The sequence below is a fragment of the Silurus aristotelis genome, assembly GCF_946808225.1.
Source record: "Silurus aristotelis genome assembly, chromosome: 7".
Lineage (NCBI taxonomy): Eukaryota > Metazoa > Chordata > Actinopteri > Siluriformes > Siluridae > Silurus > Silurus aristotelis.
The window spans coordinates 22,930,283-22,949,714 of record NC_139580.1 but is presented as its reverse complement, the minus strand read 5'-3'; the positions used below and the strand labels follow the sequence as shown (position 1 = coordinate 22,949,714).

The 19,432-nt window shown below is 37.7% G+C and overlaps 2 protein-coding genes across 3 annotated transcripts; both read right to left on the bottom strand.

Annotated features, from left to right (window-relative positions):
* Positions 1–1,834: 1,834 nt before the first annotated feature.
* On the bottom strand, positions 1,835–6,890 carry prnprs3 (prion protein, related sequence 3). The gene is made up of 2 exons (XM_083547419.1): positions 5,870–6,890; positions 1,835–5,317 (listed from the first exon to the last, which is right to left on the bottom strand). The coding sequence occupies exons 1-2, from the start codon at positions 5,894–5,896 to the stop codon at positions 3,719–3,721; spliced, it is 1,626 nt and encodes a 541-aa protein (XP_083403545.1). The 5' UTR covers positions 5,897–6,890; the 3' UTR covers positions 1,835–3,718.
* A 616-nt stretch (positions 6,891–7,506) lies between these two features.
* Positions 7,507–19,365, bottom strand: incenp (inner centromere protein). Of its 2 annotated transcripts, XM_083546596.1 has the most exons (21): positions 19,190–19,365; positions 18,192–18,341; positions 17,996–18,103; positions 17,055–17,680; positions 16,164–16,227; positions 16,004–16,067; positions 15,114–15,243; positions 14,961–14,994; positions 14,784–14,871; positions 14,019–14,153; positions 13,828–13,845; positions 12,275–12,384; positions 12,070–12,193; positions 11,842–11,964; positions 11,251–11,441; positions 10,427–10,532; positions 10,070–10,144; positions 9,901–9,984; positions 9,721–9,813; positions 8,557–8,704; positions 7,507–8,451 (listed from the first exon to the last, which is right to left on the bottom strand). In XM_083546596.1, exons 2-21 carry the CDS (start codon positions 18,329–18,331, stop codon positions 8,267–8,269), a joined length of 2,646 nt encoding a protein of 881 aa, XP_083402722.1. In that variant the 5' UTR covers positions 18,332–18,341; positions 19,190–19,365; the 3' UTR covers positions 7,507–8,266. The 2 variants fall into 2 exon arrangements, with proteins under 2 accessions (XP_083402722.1, XP_083402723.1); XM_083546597.1 differs by lacking the exon at positions 13,828–13,845.
* Positions 19,366–19,432: the final 67 nt, after the last annotated feature.

Sequence of the window (19,432 nt, the reverse complement as noted above, 5' to 3'; positions counted from 1 at the left end):
AGTTAAGGTGAATGGTGTGAATTTGTCCCTGATGAGCAAGCCGCTGGCGACTGTGGCAAGGAAAAACTCCCTTAGATGTTATAAGGAAGAAACCTTGAGAGGAACCAGACTCAAAAGGGAAACCCATCCTCATTTGGGTGACATCAAGAGTTTGATCATAAATCTTTCAACAATACAGAACACTGGAGAGTGAGAACTAACATGAGCACTGGAGTATAAGATTATAAGTGATGTTCTTTCTGCAGTCTTATACAGTCTATATGGTTAGTAGCTCCTAGTTTTATAAGCTCAGCATTTGTGATCATCACAGATCCAGCATCAGCTTCTCCATGCCAGAGCCTTTAAACACTCCAGGAGGTCCAATGTCAAACTCCACACATGTAGCGGGATCCAAATGGCACTGGTACGTCTCTAGATGGTTCGGGATGTTTGCGAGTTCGGCATCTACTCCTTCAAAGGTCCGTAATCATCATAAGGTGGGAGGTGACTGGAGCTGGCCAAACCTCAGGGTTTCTCGGGATGGGGAGAGAGAGAGAAGCAGTGGAGAGGAATTAGCGTAGCTGCTGTTCATGATATTAACAGCACAAGTTGATAATGTGCATGTGATCAGATGTTCTGGAGCACAAAGTTATGATATGTGATGTGTGTTATGTGTAGGCTTTGCTAAAAAGATATGTTTTAATCTACACTTAAACTGGGTGAGTGTATCTGAACCCCGAAAATAATAAAGATCACTTTAAACTGAAACTTTAATCTTAAAACAAGAGTACAAGGAGTCAAAGATTTTATTATTATTATTATTTTTTTTTTTGTACATGTTTAGGACAGGTGAAATTAGAGTACAGTATATCATTCAGGTACTGTTTAATCTAGTCAGTCATTCATTCATGTTCAGTAACCTGTTCATGCCGACCAACTTCACTATTATCTAACAAATGGAAACTGCTGTAGCCAAACTATAGCTTATAAACTGAATGCATTTTAGCAAAACATTCATATATATTTAAAAAAAATGCCTAAATAGGTATCAAATTACTGAAAGGAATAAATAGATGTTCATATATGGCATTGGAGAGACAGACTTATTTAGGATGACTTACACTCATCTAATTTTTGCTCAAGGGCCCAAGTGTGGCAGGCTGGTGGTGTTAGGATTTGAACTTGTGACCTATCTATCTATATATATATATATATATATATATATATATATATATATATATATATATATATATATATATATATATATATATAAGAGAGAGAGAGAGTGTGAGTGGTGGAGTTGAACATCTGAGCAAGTCACAAAGCCCTATCCCAGGGACACCAACTTGCCACATTTCTACTACTAACCCTCATCTACTCAGTTGCATAAATGATATAATTGTAAGACGCCTGAATAAAGCTGTATGTCTAATGCCATAGATGTAAATGTAATGTACATGTCACTTACCACTGGCCCTAATAAAGTGTTGCACAACATTCGGTCAATATCCCCTGGAGACCAAGCCGTTACAGTCCATCCAGCTTTAATATAGTGATATTCTTAATTAATCGACAAGCCTTATTTTTTTATTTTGTTTTTTTTATAATTTGTACATTTCTTCACGATTTTAATATGACAGGTACAACAAAATATTAATTACATTTGTGTGTCATTGATAAAAGTTCTGTGAATCACAGTAACATTTATATGATCAGAAGCCAAAGCACAAGTTCATTTTCACGAATTTCTTATGTAAATGCTCCTACTTATAAATAGAGCTGTAAATTGTTATAAGCTTACAAGCTTAGTTATTTGTAGACTACATTGTAAAAAAAAAAAAAGGACAGACACTGAGACATTGAAACACAGCATTTAATTGAAGATTAAGCATGGACAGAGAAGTAGACAGATGGGAGTTAAAAGTATCACAAAACCATGAGTGTACATTAGTTTTTATATCAGTGCAGTCTATAGAAATAGATATTCCAACCAAAGCGCACACATATATTTCCTATTCTTTGTTTGTAACTGTTACAATGCATCAAAAAGCCGAAATGCAATCACTTTGCCCTTTACAAATAATGGGTTATACATACATATTTAAGCTGAATGGTGAATGTTGTAGTGCAAAAGAGTTCAAAAGTTCACTTAAAGAGAATAGCTAGAGTTTGTCCAAACTTTAACTTACATTTCAACTTTAACTTAAATAAAACAGGATAAAAAAAAAAAACCCACAAATTAAAGAACACCTCAAACTAAACAATAGATCAGTCTCTACATATTATAAAATAAAAACCTTAAACATTGTAGTGAGCTAAATATACATTCATAGAACCTACTGAAACGTTTTTATCATTTACATAGTCTTCAGACTACTTTAGTGTCTTTGTCATCGAATGCTTTCACTGAGCTATTTACAAAGTAAATAGTAAATCCACTAATCAAAAATTCACAAGTACACTACATAAAAGACACGCAGCCTCGTTTATCAATCTATCAATGCGATTGTTTGTCAATGCGCAACTCAAATCGAACTAAACCACTTCACCTGGTTTACAAAAGTTTTAGAAGAAAGACGATTCCTTTCATGCTTTCAAATATATATGTTGAAAATTTGTAAAGTGCAAAAATCATTCCTGACGCAACTTATTTACATGTAGTGACGCCCACAAAAATGTCGAGCAGAAATCACAAAATTGATTTTTTTTTTTTTTTTTTTTTAAAGGTGCCTGACATCTATGCCAATTCAAGATATTTTTCAGCACCTGAGAGACAAGTTGCATAAATGATGAATTAGGTCGGAATTACATGAGATGCCTAGAAAATGGTGTTAAATGAAATTGGAGTGTAAAAAAAAAAAAATCTACTCTGTACCCAAGTAATCATGCATATCATATCAAGCAGGTCAGGGACAGGGAGAATGCTATTTTTAAATGGATTAAAGTGGTTCAGCTGATGTGCTGGAGTGTTGCGTTAAAATAAGATGCAGCGGTGAAGTGGAAGCGATTTATAAGCATAAATCATACTGGTATTTACAAACCCTTTCTCATAACCATGACAGAAAGTCAGTAGAGTCGTTTTTTACGATACGAGGAAGCAATACACAATAACACGGACCTACGTAAACTAAATGATATAATGATATAATGCAAACACGGGAGTGCCGCAATCGATAATAATGAGATAATCATGTTACACACACTCAGGGACACAAGTAAGATTAATAATTGAGGCCTGTCGAAATTTCTATAGTGCGGTACATAACTTGAGTGACCTAAAGATATGAAAAAATTACAAAGCAGAATGTGTCCAGGTTACAAATAAAGCAGCAGGAAATCGATAAAAATGTGACGTATTTTTTCGGAAACGATGCAAGAGGGGCAGTAGGGTACACATTCATGCAGTGAGGTCATGGTAAAAAGACATTTCTCTTCGTTCAGTGTTACGACAATAATGAGAGAGTGCCTGGCCCTGTAAAAAGAAATAAAATCGTGTTTTAGCTTCGGTAAACCAATAACAAAAAAATCAAGAACAGCTAATGTCCTCTGGGTTCTTCTTCGGTCAATATAATTTATTACAACAATAAATTCTGAGGCAGAAACCATTATGTTTGTTGAAATATGCATTCCTTGGTTGTTATATTTAGGTTTTAGTATATTTAGTTTAGTTAGTTTTTCTCTTGTAGTTCACTTGATATGTCTTATCATGACTAAAGAGGGTCTACACGGATTAACGGGTTCAGTAGAATAAAAGGGAGCTCAGCAGCAGAGAGATGAGCATGAGCCCATGGCTAAGCAGAATGATCTGTTCAACACCACCACTATTTATCTGCAGTTGGGCCTGTCTTTTAGCATGTTGCTCAGCGTAAACCATGTAAAGTTCGACACAGCGTCGAGCTTTCATTTGCTCGATCAGTGCAGGATACCCGATTTCCAGTATGCTTACAGTATCATTATCTTCATTTATCTCACCAGTGTTCTCCTGAAGCTCAGAAGGTGGTTCGGTAGCTCCGGTAAGCTTTGCAGCGACTGGCAAAGGGTTACCGGTGGCGTTGATAGTTCCGTTACCTTCCCCAACGTACTCGTTTATTCTAATAGGTTCTGAATCTTGAGACTCTGCTTCCTTAACTGGTTTTTCATCCAGTCGCTCATTTTGATCATTGACATTCAGAAACTTTTTACTATCCTGTGGCCAGGATTCTTCAGCAACTCTCTTATTTCTGCCCTGTTCCTCTCGCAACAAATCTGTTCTCTTCATACAACTGTCCATGTATATGTCATAGGACTGCGGTGAAAGATTCTGAAAGATGTTGGGAACATCATTATTAGTTGGACTTTTTCCAGAGTCATCTGGACTTGCACCTGGAGCATTGGGGTTTGTGTTACTGTCAGACGGTTTGCTACCGTATCGCCGGTACATGTAGTGGTTATAATAATGTTCTTCTTGTGGGTTGTGGAACATAAAGTGTGGACGTGGAAAACTGCCCAAACCATAACCTAACGCCATGCCAGCCATAGCGCCAACTCCAGCAGCCATCACTGCCTGCTTTCCAAACCCCTTTGATTGGAGAGAGGGCCTCATGCCCATATTCTGTACAGACTGGGCGAAAGGAGAACCTCCTGCTCCATATGATCCATAACCCCCATGTCCATAGTTACCACCATAACGAGGGCTGATTATTTTATTATTGGGGTTCCAGTAGGGGTATTGTGCTCCTCCAGCATATCCTCCAGCTCCACCATACTGGTTTGGGCTGTAACCAGGATAAGATGCTCCTCTGACTGGGTACCCTGGGTAAGAACCACCTTGAGGATAAGGGTTCCCTGCACCTCTTCCTGGATAGTTGTTGGGATAAGACCCTGCACCTGGATATGATCCAGCCGCTGGGTAAGATCCTTGTCCTGGATAGCGTCCTTGACCTGGATAGCCTCCCTGATTAGGATAGCCTCCCTGATTAGGATAGCCTCCCTGATTAGGATAGCCTCCCTGATTAGGATAGCCTCCCTGATTAGGATATCCCCCCTGATTGGGGTAGCCTCCTGCACCAGCTCGGCCTGGATAAGACCCTGCTTGTCCGCCACCAGTGCCAGGATATGGTGGAGGGTTTTGGTTAGGTACATGAGGCTGGCGTGGATAATTAGCTGGTTGGGAGTGGGTTCCTCCAGATGAGGACCCTTTAGTGTTACTAGATCCTCTGTTTCCGGTGCTGGTCCCTTTACTGCCTGTGTTGCTGCCCTTGCCCCAGCCGAGACCTCCTTTAAAACCACCACCTCCACGTCTGGCAACAGCAGATGCAACCAATGCCAAACACAACCACACAACCGCAATACGATTCATCTAAAAGCAAACAGAAGAAAAACAAGAAATGTCAGATAAAACCCAATAACCAATCCCATGAAGAAGCTGCTCATCACTGTCAAAAGGTTAAATTAGACCTGCATCAATAGGGGGTCTATATTATAGTCAAAAACATGATTATTGATCACTGTCTCAGAGACAAATAGAAAAACACTAACACATTTTTCTTGCTACTCCAAATCTGGATAAGTATTTAGCTTGTTATACATCACCGAGCCCATAATAACAGCCTACCCGTGTAAATAGATAACCAAACATTGGTACGACAATATAAACCAGTAATATACTAAGATAATATAATATACTAATTTTGTGTGTTTGCATGAAACGGTAGCTAATAAATGCGTATGAACCACCTTAGCTAGTTCGCCAAGCTTAACTAGAGACATAATTACATGAACTGCTGTTCATCTGCTGAGAACAAAATCACATCGCATATTGACATTTATAAATGAGCCACAATCCCAGAGCAACCATATCGCTGTTAAAGAAAAATACATGTAAATTCTACATTTATAAATCGAGGTATACCTTATTCTGAATGCCTTCTATTGACATGAGAGGCAAGTGGACGGCGTCTGACCACTGAATAACAACCAACTCATTCGGGTGATGGCTGCGATCCGACTCTGCGAGTCGACTCTCCGAAGCTTTGCGGAGTCGACTCTGCACGGTCGACTCATGTTCCAGAAGTGTCCAGCTACACTAAATTATAAATTGTATATATATTTTTTTCTATTGCTGTCTTTAATTATTTTCAATAATATCTATCTATCTATCTATCTATCTATCTATCTATCTATCTATCTATCTATCTATCTATCTATCACATATGTATAAATTAATTGCATTGTACTGTATACACACATGCTGTTTATACACATTATACATAAACAAATGTTTGTATAAACAAATTGTATCATTTATTTTAGTATTTTGTTACATCTATATTATTTAGGCCAAAACAATGTATATTTTCATGCATTACTTTTAAAGCAAAAAAAATTTATTTTACTGGAAAATTTATATTCGCCTTTGAGCACAAAAAACACAAATTTTATACCAGACTGTAAATTATTGTAGTATTTCGGTGTTAATAGTTAATTTGATTATTGTTTAAGGCATTTTTTGCTTTCCTAGCATTTCTTTGCACGTGACTTGCACAGCACCGTGTACTCTGTAGAGTCGATTCTTCGAGTCGATTCCACTATTGACCACAGAAAGGCTTATATCTAATCTAAGATCTAGTAAATATATTTGTACCTAATAATAAAAAATCTAAGTAAGACTATTTATTTCTCATCTTAGGGCTTAAACGTAGGTGGATTATAAAGCTCTTGCAATTACAGCAGTTTAAATATAATCTCTTGTCGAAATCGTAAAATGTCTTGGAGGTAAACATTAAGCTGTTGTAACATTAAATACTAATTGTAAACATCAGGGTTAATTAAAATAACCAACACAAGTCAAATAAATGCGATCATCTTTCCGAAGGAGAATGGATTTTGGATGAATAAACGTGCGCCTTATGCAGACCAAATGTCACGTGATCAGCCCGTGACGTACATTTTTCCACTTCCCGGTCAAGGCGAAAGGTTCAGGAGTAATGAATGATGAGAAGTCACGTGAGCGAGACTTGTAGGAGACATTGGGCACTTTCCTTGGAAATGATTATTATTATAGCTTTTAATATTACATATATTAATTATAAATAGTATATGTATATATATATAAATATACTATTTATAATTAATATATGTAATATTAAAAGCTATAATAATATTCATATATATATATATATATTCATATATATATATATATATATATACATATATATACACACACACACACAAAAAAAAAACCAGGCCTAATCTCCAGGGCTTGCCAGACCTTCATACAAAGTAATGTAAACTAAATATTATAAATAAATTACTAAAGAATAAGAGCAAGTCGTGCATAATGCTACTGCATTCATACTTACTCAGAATCCACTTATTCAACCAGTCTCTAACATCACTGTCTCCAAACTGCAGTTATTACATGCACTTATGATTAAACAGAACTAGCAGTGTTGAGAGCAGAGGCTTAACTTTGTATAATTAGTATTACACTTAAAGCAACATACAGCTCATTAGGCCGTTTCCTCATAATGCAACGAATAAAGCAAATGTGTTTATTATAACATTTAATAGTGAATAATAATTCATGTCCATGCTGCTTGGTAGTCTTCTGTTTGATTTTGGAGCATGGCCTGCGGTTCAGAAAACTCCACCTTTCATTTATGTAAATTTTATTCATACTATCACCTGTGGGGTAAAAAGAAACCAAAATTGTGTCTACTCTTAAACAGCACGAAAAAGCATTTCACTGAAGGCAACATTTGACCATTTCTTTTACTAGGCATATTGAAAAAGATGAAAAGGGGAAAGAAAAAAAAGCCTCCTCAGAAGATTAATTTAAGTGTGGGTAGCTTAAATCCTGCATAGGTTTAAAAGATATTTGGATTCAGGATAAGGATCAGAAAGGAAATCTGAAGGAATGAAAAATTGACAAAATTATCAGTTCACTTTCATTTCTCAACATAAAAAAAAAAAACATTGAAGATTATGCAGGTTTTAAGCAGAGAATTTACATACATACATAGTGATTCCTGTAACCCATAAGGTTGTATCCCAAAGTGGCCATGCTATTTCATACCAAACGTATAAAGACCACAGCTACTAACAGCATTGATAAATACTGTAGGTTAAAACAAAACTGGAAGCATAAAGGGGGAAACAGCATGTTGTTGCAAAACCCTTTTGTGATCTCATACATTTATAGCACTTTATTTAAGTGAAATCCAAAATGTTCTATATAAACAAATCTAAAATGCTTACATATAAAAAAGACAGAAAAATAGACAAGACTAACAGAGACAGTCCCCAGCTAGTTGGGCATGGCCCCAATGCGTGGGGGAGAGTGCCAGACAGCAGAGCTTGTGCGCTTGAAGAAGCGTGGTTTGCTCCTTTGGAAAATCTTCTCCAGTTTTGGTTGCTCAACATCCCCAAAGTAGGAGTGTAGATCCAGTGGGTCGTAATATTGCTTCATAATAGCTTGCTGAAGCTGCATGCCTGTATAAAAAATAGATCTTTAAAACAACTTGGAAAAAATCCATTATTTAGCCAAAGACCATTAGAAAACATCACGATAACCACAAACAGATGGCGATATCTTACCCTCAGCCCACGAAGGGATGGGTTTCCTGGGTGCAGACTCATCATCTGTAGAGTCATCACTGTTCTGGTCCATGCCATAGTCCTCTGGATTGACCAAAACCTCAACCTTCTTACCTTTAGGTGTGATTTGGTAGGACTGAGGTGACTGCTATAAAATATATTAAAAATAAACAAACTCCGTTATCGTCTGGCGCAGACCAACTACAGACATCACTTTTTACAAACAAAACGCACAAATCTAAGAGGGTGACGAACACATGAACCCAATTACTGTAAAAAAGCTGTTCCAGTCAATTTAACATATCAAGCACCAATTATGTTCAAGTGCATTTATCAGGAGTAAAGTGAGACTTTTGAGAACTGATTATATATATATATATATATATATATATATATATATATATATATATATATATATATATATATATATATATATATATATAAAAATATAATAATAAAATTGATATTTGTATTAAAATCAAAGCGTATTCAGGCTGTTTTAATAAATATTTCAGCAGTTGCCTACAACTGCAAGGTAACATGTATGTATGTGTGTATATATGTAGCATATATAGTCATCGTCTTTTCAATTCAGGTTATTTCAATAAAACCTTTAACTACTGACAACTTTAGCTTTGTCCATTGTGAAAAACATTAATCCAAATAGAAACTACGCTGAAACGATTCCTTGAGTAAATTGAATAGAAAATTGTATCAAGGCAAATTATTTGCTTCTTTTAGTCCAGACAACATGGTTACCGGTGGATCAGGAACGTTGGATGTTTGCGAAAACTCAAGTAAGAATTAGGCAGACCTTTTATTTTTATGTGGTGGAAACTGACTTCCACACAACACAGAAGACGCTGCAGAATGAAAAATGGAAGAATGGAGAAAACGAGATTGAAGGGCGAGAAGAAGATTCAGGCCAAAGACAAATGACAGTTTTCAAAAGTCTGGGAGTCTATTTTTAAGTCTATTTTTAACACTGTACCGTGTGTTTGCCCTTTTTAAAGTCTAAAGTCTAGAAGTTTATTTTTATGATGTATATAATAAATTAGTAAAAAAATACTTCCTATCCGATTACTTGATTGAATAATCGGTAGAATACGCAATTGTTCGAATAATCGCTAGCTGCAGCCCTAATGGAAACAAACATGAACTTGCCTCTATATCTACAGTAGCATTCAATGTTGATCCCTTGTCAATAGTCTTGTTATGAGTGGTCCCTTTGCCCACAGGAGTTTTCATGACTGAATGCTATAAGAAAAAAAAAATACAAATCAAAGTTGAGAATGCGCTGAATGATCTGGCAGTACGTGACATAGAAGAGGAGAAGAGTCTTACCTCAATATCTACAGTAACGTTTAGTGCAGGACTGTGTGTAATTGTGGTGTTAAGCGCTTTGTTGACAGGCAGATTTACAACAGTCTGAAAAAGTGTGCAAAAGTATATTTAAAACACAATAAATCATAAGGTAGTATAATTACAGCGATTAATTACTCTGTATTCGTACAGTGGCTGTAGGGGGTACAGCAGCATGTATCTGTTTGACCAGTCTTTCCTCCTCAGCCCTTTTCTGCTCCTCCTCCTAAATAAAGAATACATACTTTATCTAAACGTGTTAAATTCTTTTAAATTCCTGTAATGTATGGCAAATCTATTTCCTGTTACAAAGTTGTATGCCTGCAAAAACCCATGATATATACATTAGAGAGAGAGAGATAGATAAACCTTCATGCTATACAGAATTTTGAATGAATGTATAACCTGAAAACAATTAATGTACAACCTACTATAGATAAAAGCAAATTATAAACATGCCCCCACAAATTTATTTTTAAAATGACAGAAGCAGAAGTCAGACACTGACCTTCCTCCTCTTCTCCTCTAGCTCTTTCCTCTCCTTCTCCTTAGCTGCTCTCTCCAATTCTTTCTGAAGAGCTATGGCCTTCTCCCGCTCCACTCTCTCCCGCTCCCTGAGAACACATTCATTTCCTATTACATGCCACATTTCCATACTTTCAAGAAATTAAAAAGTGACATTACACTACACACTGTATTACCAAAAGTATTCGACTCTTCTGGGTAGTTTTTCCACAAAGTTTTTGAAGTGTGTGAATGTGAATTTTTGACCATTCTTCCAAAAGCGCATTTGCCAGGTTAGCCACTGATGTTGGACGAGAAGACCCGGATCACAGCCTCTGCTCTAATTCATCCCAGAAGTGTTTAATCAGGTTGAGGTCTGGACTCTGTGCAGGCCAGTTAAGTTCATCCACACCAAACTCACTCATCCATGTCTTTATGGACCTTTTGCTTTGTGCACTGGTGCGCAGTCATGTTGGAACAGGAACAAGCCGTCCCTCAACTGTTTTTACGTGCTCTAACACTTCATGGCTGAGTTGCTGTCATTCCCAATCGATTTTACTTTGTTATAATACCACTAACAGTCGCCTGTGGAATATTTAGTAGTGAGGAGATTTTATAACTGGACTTCTTGCAGGTGGCCTCCCATCACGGTACCACACTGGAATTCACTGAGCTCCTGAGAGCGACCAGTTCTTTCACCAATGTTTGTAGAAGCAGTCTACATGACCAGGTGCTTAATTTTATACACCTGTAACCATGCAGGTGAGTGGAACACCTGAATTCAATGATTTTAACGGGTGAGTGAATAAAGTGATTAAAAAAAAAAACCTCTCAGCAGCAGCCTGACGTTCCCGCTCTTTTTCTTTTTCCTCACGCTGCCTTTCACGCTCACGCTCTCGTTCTTGCTCCTTCTTGAGCTCCAGGGCACGAGCAGCCTCAGCTTGTTTGCGTGCCTTCTCCCGCTCCTCCTCGGCCTTACGTTTGGCCAGTAGTTCCTGGTGTCGCCTCTCCTCCTCCTCCTGGGAATGTAAAAAATTGTAAGCCATATTAACCAATTATACAAAATATTGATAGGGTATATGCTATACCCCCAATGCCCACTTGGGGGCAGCATATATCCAAGTTGAAGGTGTAAAAAAAAAAAAAAAAAAAAACAAAACAAAAGCTGCTGCAAGAACAATTTACCAATACACTAAATATAAGAACTCGAATTTATGTACTGTACTTGCAAACAAGTTTTTTTAAATTACACTAAAAAAATTTTTTTCATTATTGAAGCTCGACTGGCCTTTGAGAAGATCTTACTTTTGATAAAACTAAAATCTTCTCAAAGGCCAGTCGAGCTTCAATAATTAAAAATAGTCAATTTCTAAAAACATTTTCATGCAGTGGAGCCGAGTGTGTATACAGTGCGCTCACAGCTTGCTGAAGCTTTTTCTTGCGAGCCGCTTCTTCCTGTTTCCTGCGAAGCTCCAATTCCTCTTGGCGCTTGGTTGCCACCTTTTTCTTCGCTTTCTCCTCAGCGAGCCGCTCCACACGCAGCTGACGATGTAAGAAAGAAGATAAAGGTTACGGTCCAGACGTATTCACTGACGGAAAGAAAAAAACCCCCACAAAAACATTTCAAGGATGCATTTCAACACAAACCATGTCATTTTTCTTCTCTATGTGTGCCATTTTCTCTTCTATCTTCTTTTTCTTTTCCTGCTCCTTCTCCTTTTCTCCTTTCACCCTAGCCTCCACTACGCGTCTCAAACGCTCGTCCCGTTTCCTAAAAACAAATCACTTTTATAGATTGTGCACCTTATAAAACACATACATACTGTATCTGAAAGTGTATATAATTTCATACTTTTTCAATTCTTCTTGTTTCTTTCTTCGCTCCTCCTCCAGCTTTTTCTTTCTTTCATTTTCTTGTTCAAGCTTCTTGCTAAGAGCATCCCATTTCTGCCGTTCCCTTTCCTGACAGATAAAGAAAAAAAAAAAGCAGGTCAAAAAGTGTAAGGATATCAAAAGGTCATACAAAGAACCAAATCTGACAGCCATGAGGTGATTTAGGTGAGAAGTGAATAGAGCTGTAAATAGGGATGATTAAATTAGTAAACGGTTACCCTCCCTAAGTGCAGCACTTCATGATTTAAAAGTCACAGCCATGTGTTGGAGTAGTAAAGCACAGCCAAATATACGCAAACATTTAATAAACCTAGAAACATAAAACTAGGAGTCTCGTTTAAAATGCCATGTAACGGCTTTAATCTATGGTGCAAAACTAGGTGCAGGAATATTGCAGCCTCTTTTCACAGAGCAGTGAAGCATGGCACAGGTTGCTGACAAAACAGCACCCAGGTCAAATTTCCTGTCGCGTATGAGGACATTTGGGATAAGTTGGTGCAAGACGCAGCAATCCTATTGGTTGAATGCACAACAAAACATGGTGCCAAATCTTTAAACTTTAGATATACACAGACTCTGTGACTGAAATGCATATGGTGGTCTAAACTACACACATACAGCATTTGGTAGGATGTATAGCACCATTATGTCTAGAGGTCAAACAATGGTGGGTTTTACTGATACCCACTATTGGATTGACTGGATCGTACTTGCCGATAACCGATGTATGTTTATGTATACCGGATTAATAAAAAATAAACCCATAAATATAATACTCCATGTAAAATAGTACTGTACTTTATTACAAAAATAAATGTAATTTCAATGCTTTAGCCTTTAAAAAGAGAAAGATGGTGATTTTAAGCATAACTGTTTGGATTAATGCGAAAAGGTAATACTTTACTGTAAGATTCCATTTGTAACATTTAGTAAAGTTAAATGCTTAGAAGAATTGTTTTGATTTCAACATTTATTAAATAAATATTAAAATTAACTGAATTCCCATTTTATTTTAACTTCAGTTACTGCACCATGAACTAACATGAATAAGGTGTCAAAACCAGCAGCACGAGGCTTCAGTAATTCGCCTCTAGAGGCCGCTATTGTACTAAAAATTACTGCGACCTTCTCAGCTGCAACCTGGAAAAACTATCGGTATAAATCCATGCTGCACTGTCAAGTGAAAAGGCACCACAAAGCAAAGCTCATTCGGGCATTTATGGTGCTAAAAACACCGCACATCTATCGCTTTTGAAGTAATGCAGTGTATGAAATTTGATACATTAACATTATGCTGGTCAGTGTGTACATGCAAGCCACAATACAAAATCCCAAGGAGATAAGATTAAGACCAACACTAACTCCAATCTTGAAGACTAAATGGAACTATGAACAAAGTGAACACCCCTAAAGGTTAGATGACAAACTTAAGCACCCATGTACATGTCAAAGTGCACACACACCAAAGGTAGGGTTACGATGGATTACACAGACACCAGAGTTTAAACTTACCACTGAGCCAGTGCTCAACTGAGGGAATAAAGAAGAGCAGGATTACTAGCTCAGCAAGAATGCTGAATCTACTGTTACCTGCTTAACAATTTAATATCTTCCATATCTACAAACTAGATAGTATAAGACCTTGATAACCAGGTGTAACTTTCACATCAAGTGTGTTCTGCGAGGTGAGCTAAGACAGGTACCTTGACTTCAAGTTTTCCGCTCTGTTTAATAAAGGATTTCATGACGGAGGTACGACCAAGGGAGGTTGGGGTCATCATCAGCAGCTGGTTCTTCTGCACGGTGTGCAGGAAGGAGCGCATGCCGGGTGTGATACCCTGTAATGACCACCGTAGAACTTATGTAGCAAACCAGAAACTAGTCAATTTCCACATTAAACATTTGTATAAAAAAAAAAAAAAAAAAAAAACTTTTATAGATAGATTTCTTGATCCACAATGGGAACTACACTATATTGCAAAGAGCATTGTGCCACCTGACCTTTCTTCTCTATGGGGTTCTTTCCCAAACTGTTACCACAAAGCTGGAGGCACTCAATTGAACGTCTTCAGATGCACTATAATAAGATTTTGCATTCACTTGAACTTGGAAACCCAAACCTGTTCAAGCATGGCAATGCCCCTGTGCACAAAGTGAGCTCCTGGAAAGTTCATTCCTACTGAACACCTTTGGGATGAATTGGAACACTGACTGCACCCCAGGCCTCCTTACCTAAATCAGTACCTGCCCTTTGTGATACCCTTGTGGCTGAACAAAATATCTACAAGCACACTCCAAAATCTGGAGGAACATCTTCCATGAAGAGTGGTGGGAATTATAAGAGCAAATTGCGACCAAATGTGGAATGCAATGCTCAAAAATTACATACCTAAGACCAGGTGACCCAATACTTCTGCCAATATAGTGTATTTCCATTTATAATCAGTGAATTATAGAAAGTGTCTTACAGTCATGCACTTCTTTGGAGGAGAGTGCTTCTTCTTGGGGGTACTGATTGCTTCCGCAGCTGCACGTTTGACAGCAGAGCGAGAGGCCCTGAAATACACCCAATTTCTAGTGCACTGCATTCCAGATAAGAAAGCATGACACAAAACTTATAAAGAATATTAGTAAAGACAACTCACCGAACATCATCCTGGGTATTTTTTTCACCGTCATCTATAGATAAAAACATTTTAACACACATTGTTAATTCTGGATGATGTTTATGCTTTAATGTGTGGCCCCTGGCTTGTGGGCCATTCTGACAAACTGGGAAATTTCAGAAACAGCAGTACCTGATCCTGAGGGCTGAGCCATAGAACGTGTAACACGGTAGTTTTCCTGGACACTGGGAGATGCTGCAATCTCTTCCTCCACTAATATGGGAGCATCCTCCATTTCTGGCTCAGGCTCCTGATTAAGCACCTGCACACGTATGAAAATACCTTTATTCACTTGAGGATTTAAAAGCTGACTGCCAAGAGGTCACGGCTTTTGAATTAACTTTATGTACACGTATGCTACATGATACAGAATAGCAGTCCAATTTATTTACAAATCTGATCCTGAGAGAGCAAAAGCAGTTTCAATAAACTATGGGGAATTTACATACAATGGCCAATTTTTTTTTTTATTAGTTTATGCTGCAAATGTCTTCCAAGACTGGTAAATGCTATGCAATGATTACTTCTTATTAAACCCTATTGTAAAGAGTAGTACATAACTTCCATCGAATATTTAATTAATTTACTTACTAATTGAATAAAAAAAAAAAAAATGCTTTGTATTGTATCATGTCCAACCTTTTTGATATACCTTTGGCTCAGAAAGCATTTGGAAATACACATTGAATTTTGCTACATATCACACACACCGTTAGGATGAAAATGCAATCCTAAGTGTCCTAACCGTTAGTCTAAATGCTTTAAAGACAAATTAAGTGTTAAAATTAGTATGAGATTTTCATATCAACACTAGATTAGGAAACGGCAAATGTAAATTATATAATTTAATTTTCATTTTGCACCAAACTTTGAAAATGTAAATACAGAAATACATTGCCATTTTGCATATAATATTATAAAATGAATTTTGCTACCATTATTCTTGCACTGTAGAAGCTGTTTTGAAAAGGTCATATCTCAGGATTAAAGTTGAATTGGACAGTGCTAATAAGTATCTTTACCTCAGGCTGAGTTGGGCCTGTTTTAGCATTAGATCCAGCTGGTGGCTCTTCCTGGTTACCCACCCTATAAAAGAGGCAGTGATTAATCTCCGATACATAAACAATAAACTCTCAGAGGGGAAAGAAAAAAAAAAAAAAAAAAAAAAAAAAAAGGACTTACTCCTCCATCATCATCTCTACCACTTCCTCATTTTCCTCCGGTTCTATGTTTACAGAAATATCTCCTACACAAACAGACAAACAAACACACATGCATCAACAATGAAGTTACACAAAAAGCAGCAATACGAGACAAGCAATTGGTTCCACCGTCTACATAATCACAATTGGCCCCTACAATGAAGGTCTGCAAACTAGTGGTTCCCTTGACACTTAAATATAAAGTAAAAATATAGAAATTCCTAGCAGTTAGTCTATGCACTTTAACAGGTATAGGTCATGCTCAAACTCAAATTCCATGCGGTAAAATAAATATTCAGATAGATCTGAAAATGTGGGATGGAAATTGGTTTGTAATTGTAAATAACTACCAAATAATCAAAATTATAATCCACCCATCTGTAACAGATTTATGACTACTTGTGAAATCTCAGTCTGGCAGCTGCATCAACAACACAAATTGATAAAATCACAATTATTAATTAGTGCAATCACTTATTAGAATATCCTTAACTCCAACCAGTTCAAAATGCAAACTTTTCTGCTAGAAGCTCGTTTCCGTTACTGTTCAACATATTGTTTCTACAGCCTACATTTCAAATAGCTACAACAATTTTTTTTTTAATTGACTTGATAAAAACTTCTCTATATACACCCAGTTCCTTACATTTATGGCATTATGCCCTTATCTGGAGTGACTTACAATTATCTAAGCAGTTGAGGCTCAAGGGCCTTGCTTATGGGTCCAGCTTGGTGGTGCTGGCATTTGAACTTCCGATCAGAATCGGAATCATGGCCACTGAGCAACCACTTCCCACTCGTTATGAGAAGCTCAACTATTTGCTCATCTTAATGCAAAAAAATATCACAGTGCGCTTTTATGTCGTCTCACCACTGATGGTGCTGCTGCATGTTGAGTTGCCCAGTCTGGCTTTCTTCTTCAGAAATGAACGTCTAGAAGCACGACGCACTGCTTCCTGAGTCATGCTGTGTCTGAGACCTGCCAGAGAGCGCCGCACCACCAAGGAGTGTCTGCCCGAGCTCGGTGTTGACGCCTGGCCACCTGCAGCTGCGATGGTAATCTTCTGTGCAGTGCGGCCTGGAGAGGTAGAGCACTGGGGCAATTTTTCAGCAGAAAGACGCTCAGTCGAGGGGATTTTCACCATGACCTCAGACACCAGTGTTTGCACAGGAGGCGAAGAGCTGCTTGACTCTTCTACCACATGCCCCCTTTCCATTGAAATATCCTCAGGTGACAGTGGAGCAGCTGGCAGTTCCTCCTCCACCTTCTCAGACTGCTCCTTTACTTTGGCAGCCGCTTTGTTGCGTGTGCTCCGTTTAACCGGCTCGCTGTTTTCAGCTACAGCAGCTTTATTACGGCGTGTGCGGCGAATAGGCTCCTCAACCACACTGTCTATACTGTTACTGGGTACTTGTGTATTCACCAACTCGGAGATTGAATTTAAAGTGAGCTGGACCGAGGAACGGCGCAGGTTACTGCGCTTCCCCTTAGAGAAACTGTAGAGAGAAAGAAACAAACAATAGTACAATTATTGTTCTAGATGACGCATAAAAACTAATTATTTTTTTATGTACCGCTTACAAATTCTGGGCGGATTCTCTCGACAACATTCACTTTCTTAAAGGTTTTAGAAATACTATACACAAACAGCATGAACTTTTACTGTACCTGCTCGAACAATTCATTTGTTGTTCTTGAAATAAAAGTGAACAGCCACGCAATTCCATAATTAAAAACTGCATCACTACTGTATACGAGTACAAGCACATTTAAAACTCTTACATATACTGCCTCAATAGTACCACCCTCACCGTCTTTTGCTACGAGCCTCACTGAGCTCTGTGGACACCCGTTTCCTGCGGTTCGTCTTTTTCTGTGATGGAGTCTTTGGCATAAGCTCTGGCTCTGTGCTAAAGTCACTGAAATACAAACTCAGAGAATTAGTTCATTACCACATAATGACAGATCATTCTGAACAAAACACACAAACATGAGATCTGTATATACCTGGAGAACATGCGTTTAGCCTCCTGCTGAATCTCCTCCAGCCATACCATGTGAATCGTCTCAATTTCATTATTAAACTCCTGCAGCTTTCCATTGAACACTTGCACAAGGGAACGAGTGGCCTCCGGCAAGGAACTCATGGCTGCGTCCCTTAAAAATAAAATAGATCAAATAAATGTGAGACTCTTAAATACAGGACCATGTCGGAACCAGGAAGAGTGTCAGACACAAATACTGACAGTAGCTACAAACTAAGAAAATGCACAAAGGAAAGAAGGGATAGATTTGTCTGAAGTAGAACTGCAGATCATTGGACTGGATTTGACCTCATATGTTGGCACATATATGGACTCACAGTCTTTGCACGAGTATAGTATACTGGTTAAAGGCAAAATAAATAAATTAAAAAGGCATGTGCGATCAGAGGCACAAAGAGATTGTCAAGGTTATCTGTCAAGATTTTATATTATATATTATTTTTATTTTTTTTTAAGTATGACAAAGGATCAGAATTGAACATTTGTGAATTATTCCATTAGAACATCAGCAGAAATGTATCTAAACACCTTAGTTATGTCTGGTTGTTGATTATATATGCACATATATTCAACTTTATCTATCTATCTATCTATCTATCTATCTATCTATCTATCTATAAACAAAGTATCTGTCACATTATCTGTTTTTTGGTAAACATGTTTTTCTTTTTTTCACCGGAATGCAGCTAGCTAGTTAGCTGACAGTAGCTAGCAAGCAACAAATCTTAGCTTTGAGCCTGAAAACAAGATCATTAGCATCCTAGTTATTAATAACACAACTCAAACACAAAACACGCAACATTACAAACTAGAATAGATTAAATGATCATTCTGATATCGTTACTATTTAAATCAATCTATTACACTAATGAGCTCTTGAGCTGAATAAGAAGCCTCGCTTGCCACCACCACCAACAAAAAGCTAACCATCAACCTCAGAGAAACACCGAAACACTTTACCTTTTAATTAAAAATATCTATAAATGGGCCTAAGAGTTCACTTGACGTCTTCTTCTGGCTCCGTATCTCCTCTTGTCAAAACCATTCAAATCCGATCCAAATGCGCTCCAAATGCAATCGCAATTCCTCCCGGAGATGGAAAATGGTCTTTTCGAGGCACCCGCTCAAAACGGTTTAAGTAGTTTAAAATTCTGAGGAGACCAATCAAAGGTGATACGCGCGGCTATTGGTCGAAATTCATGT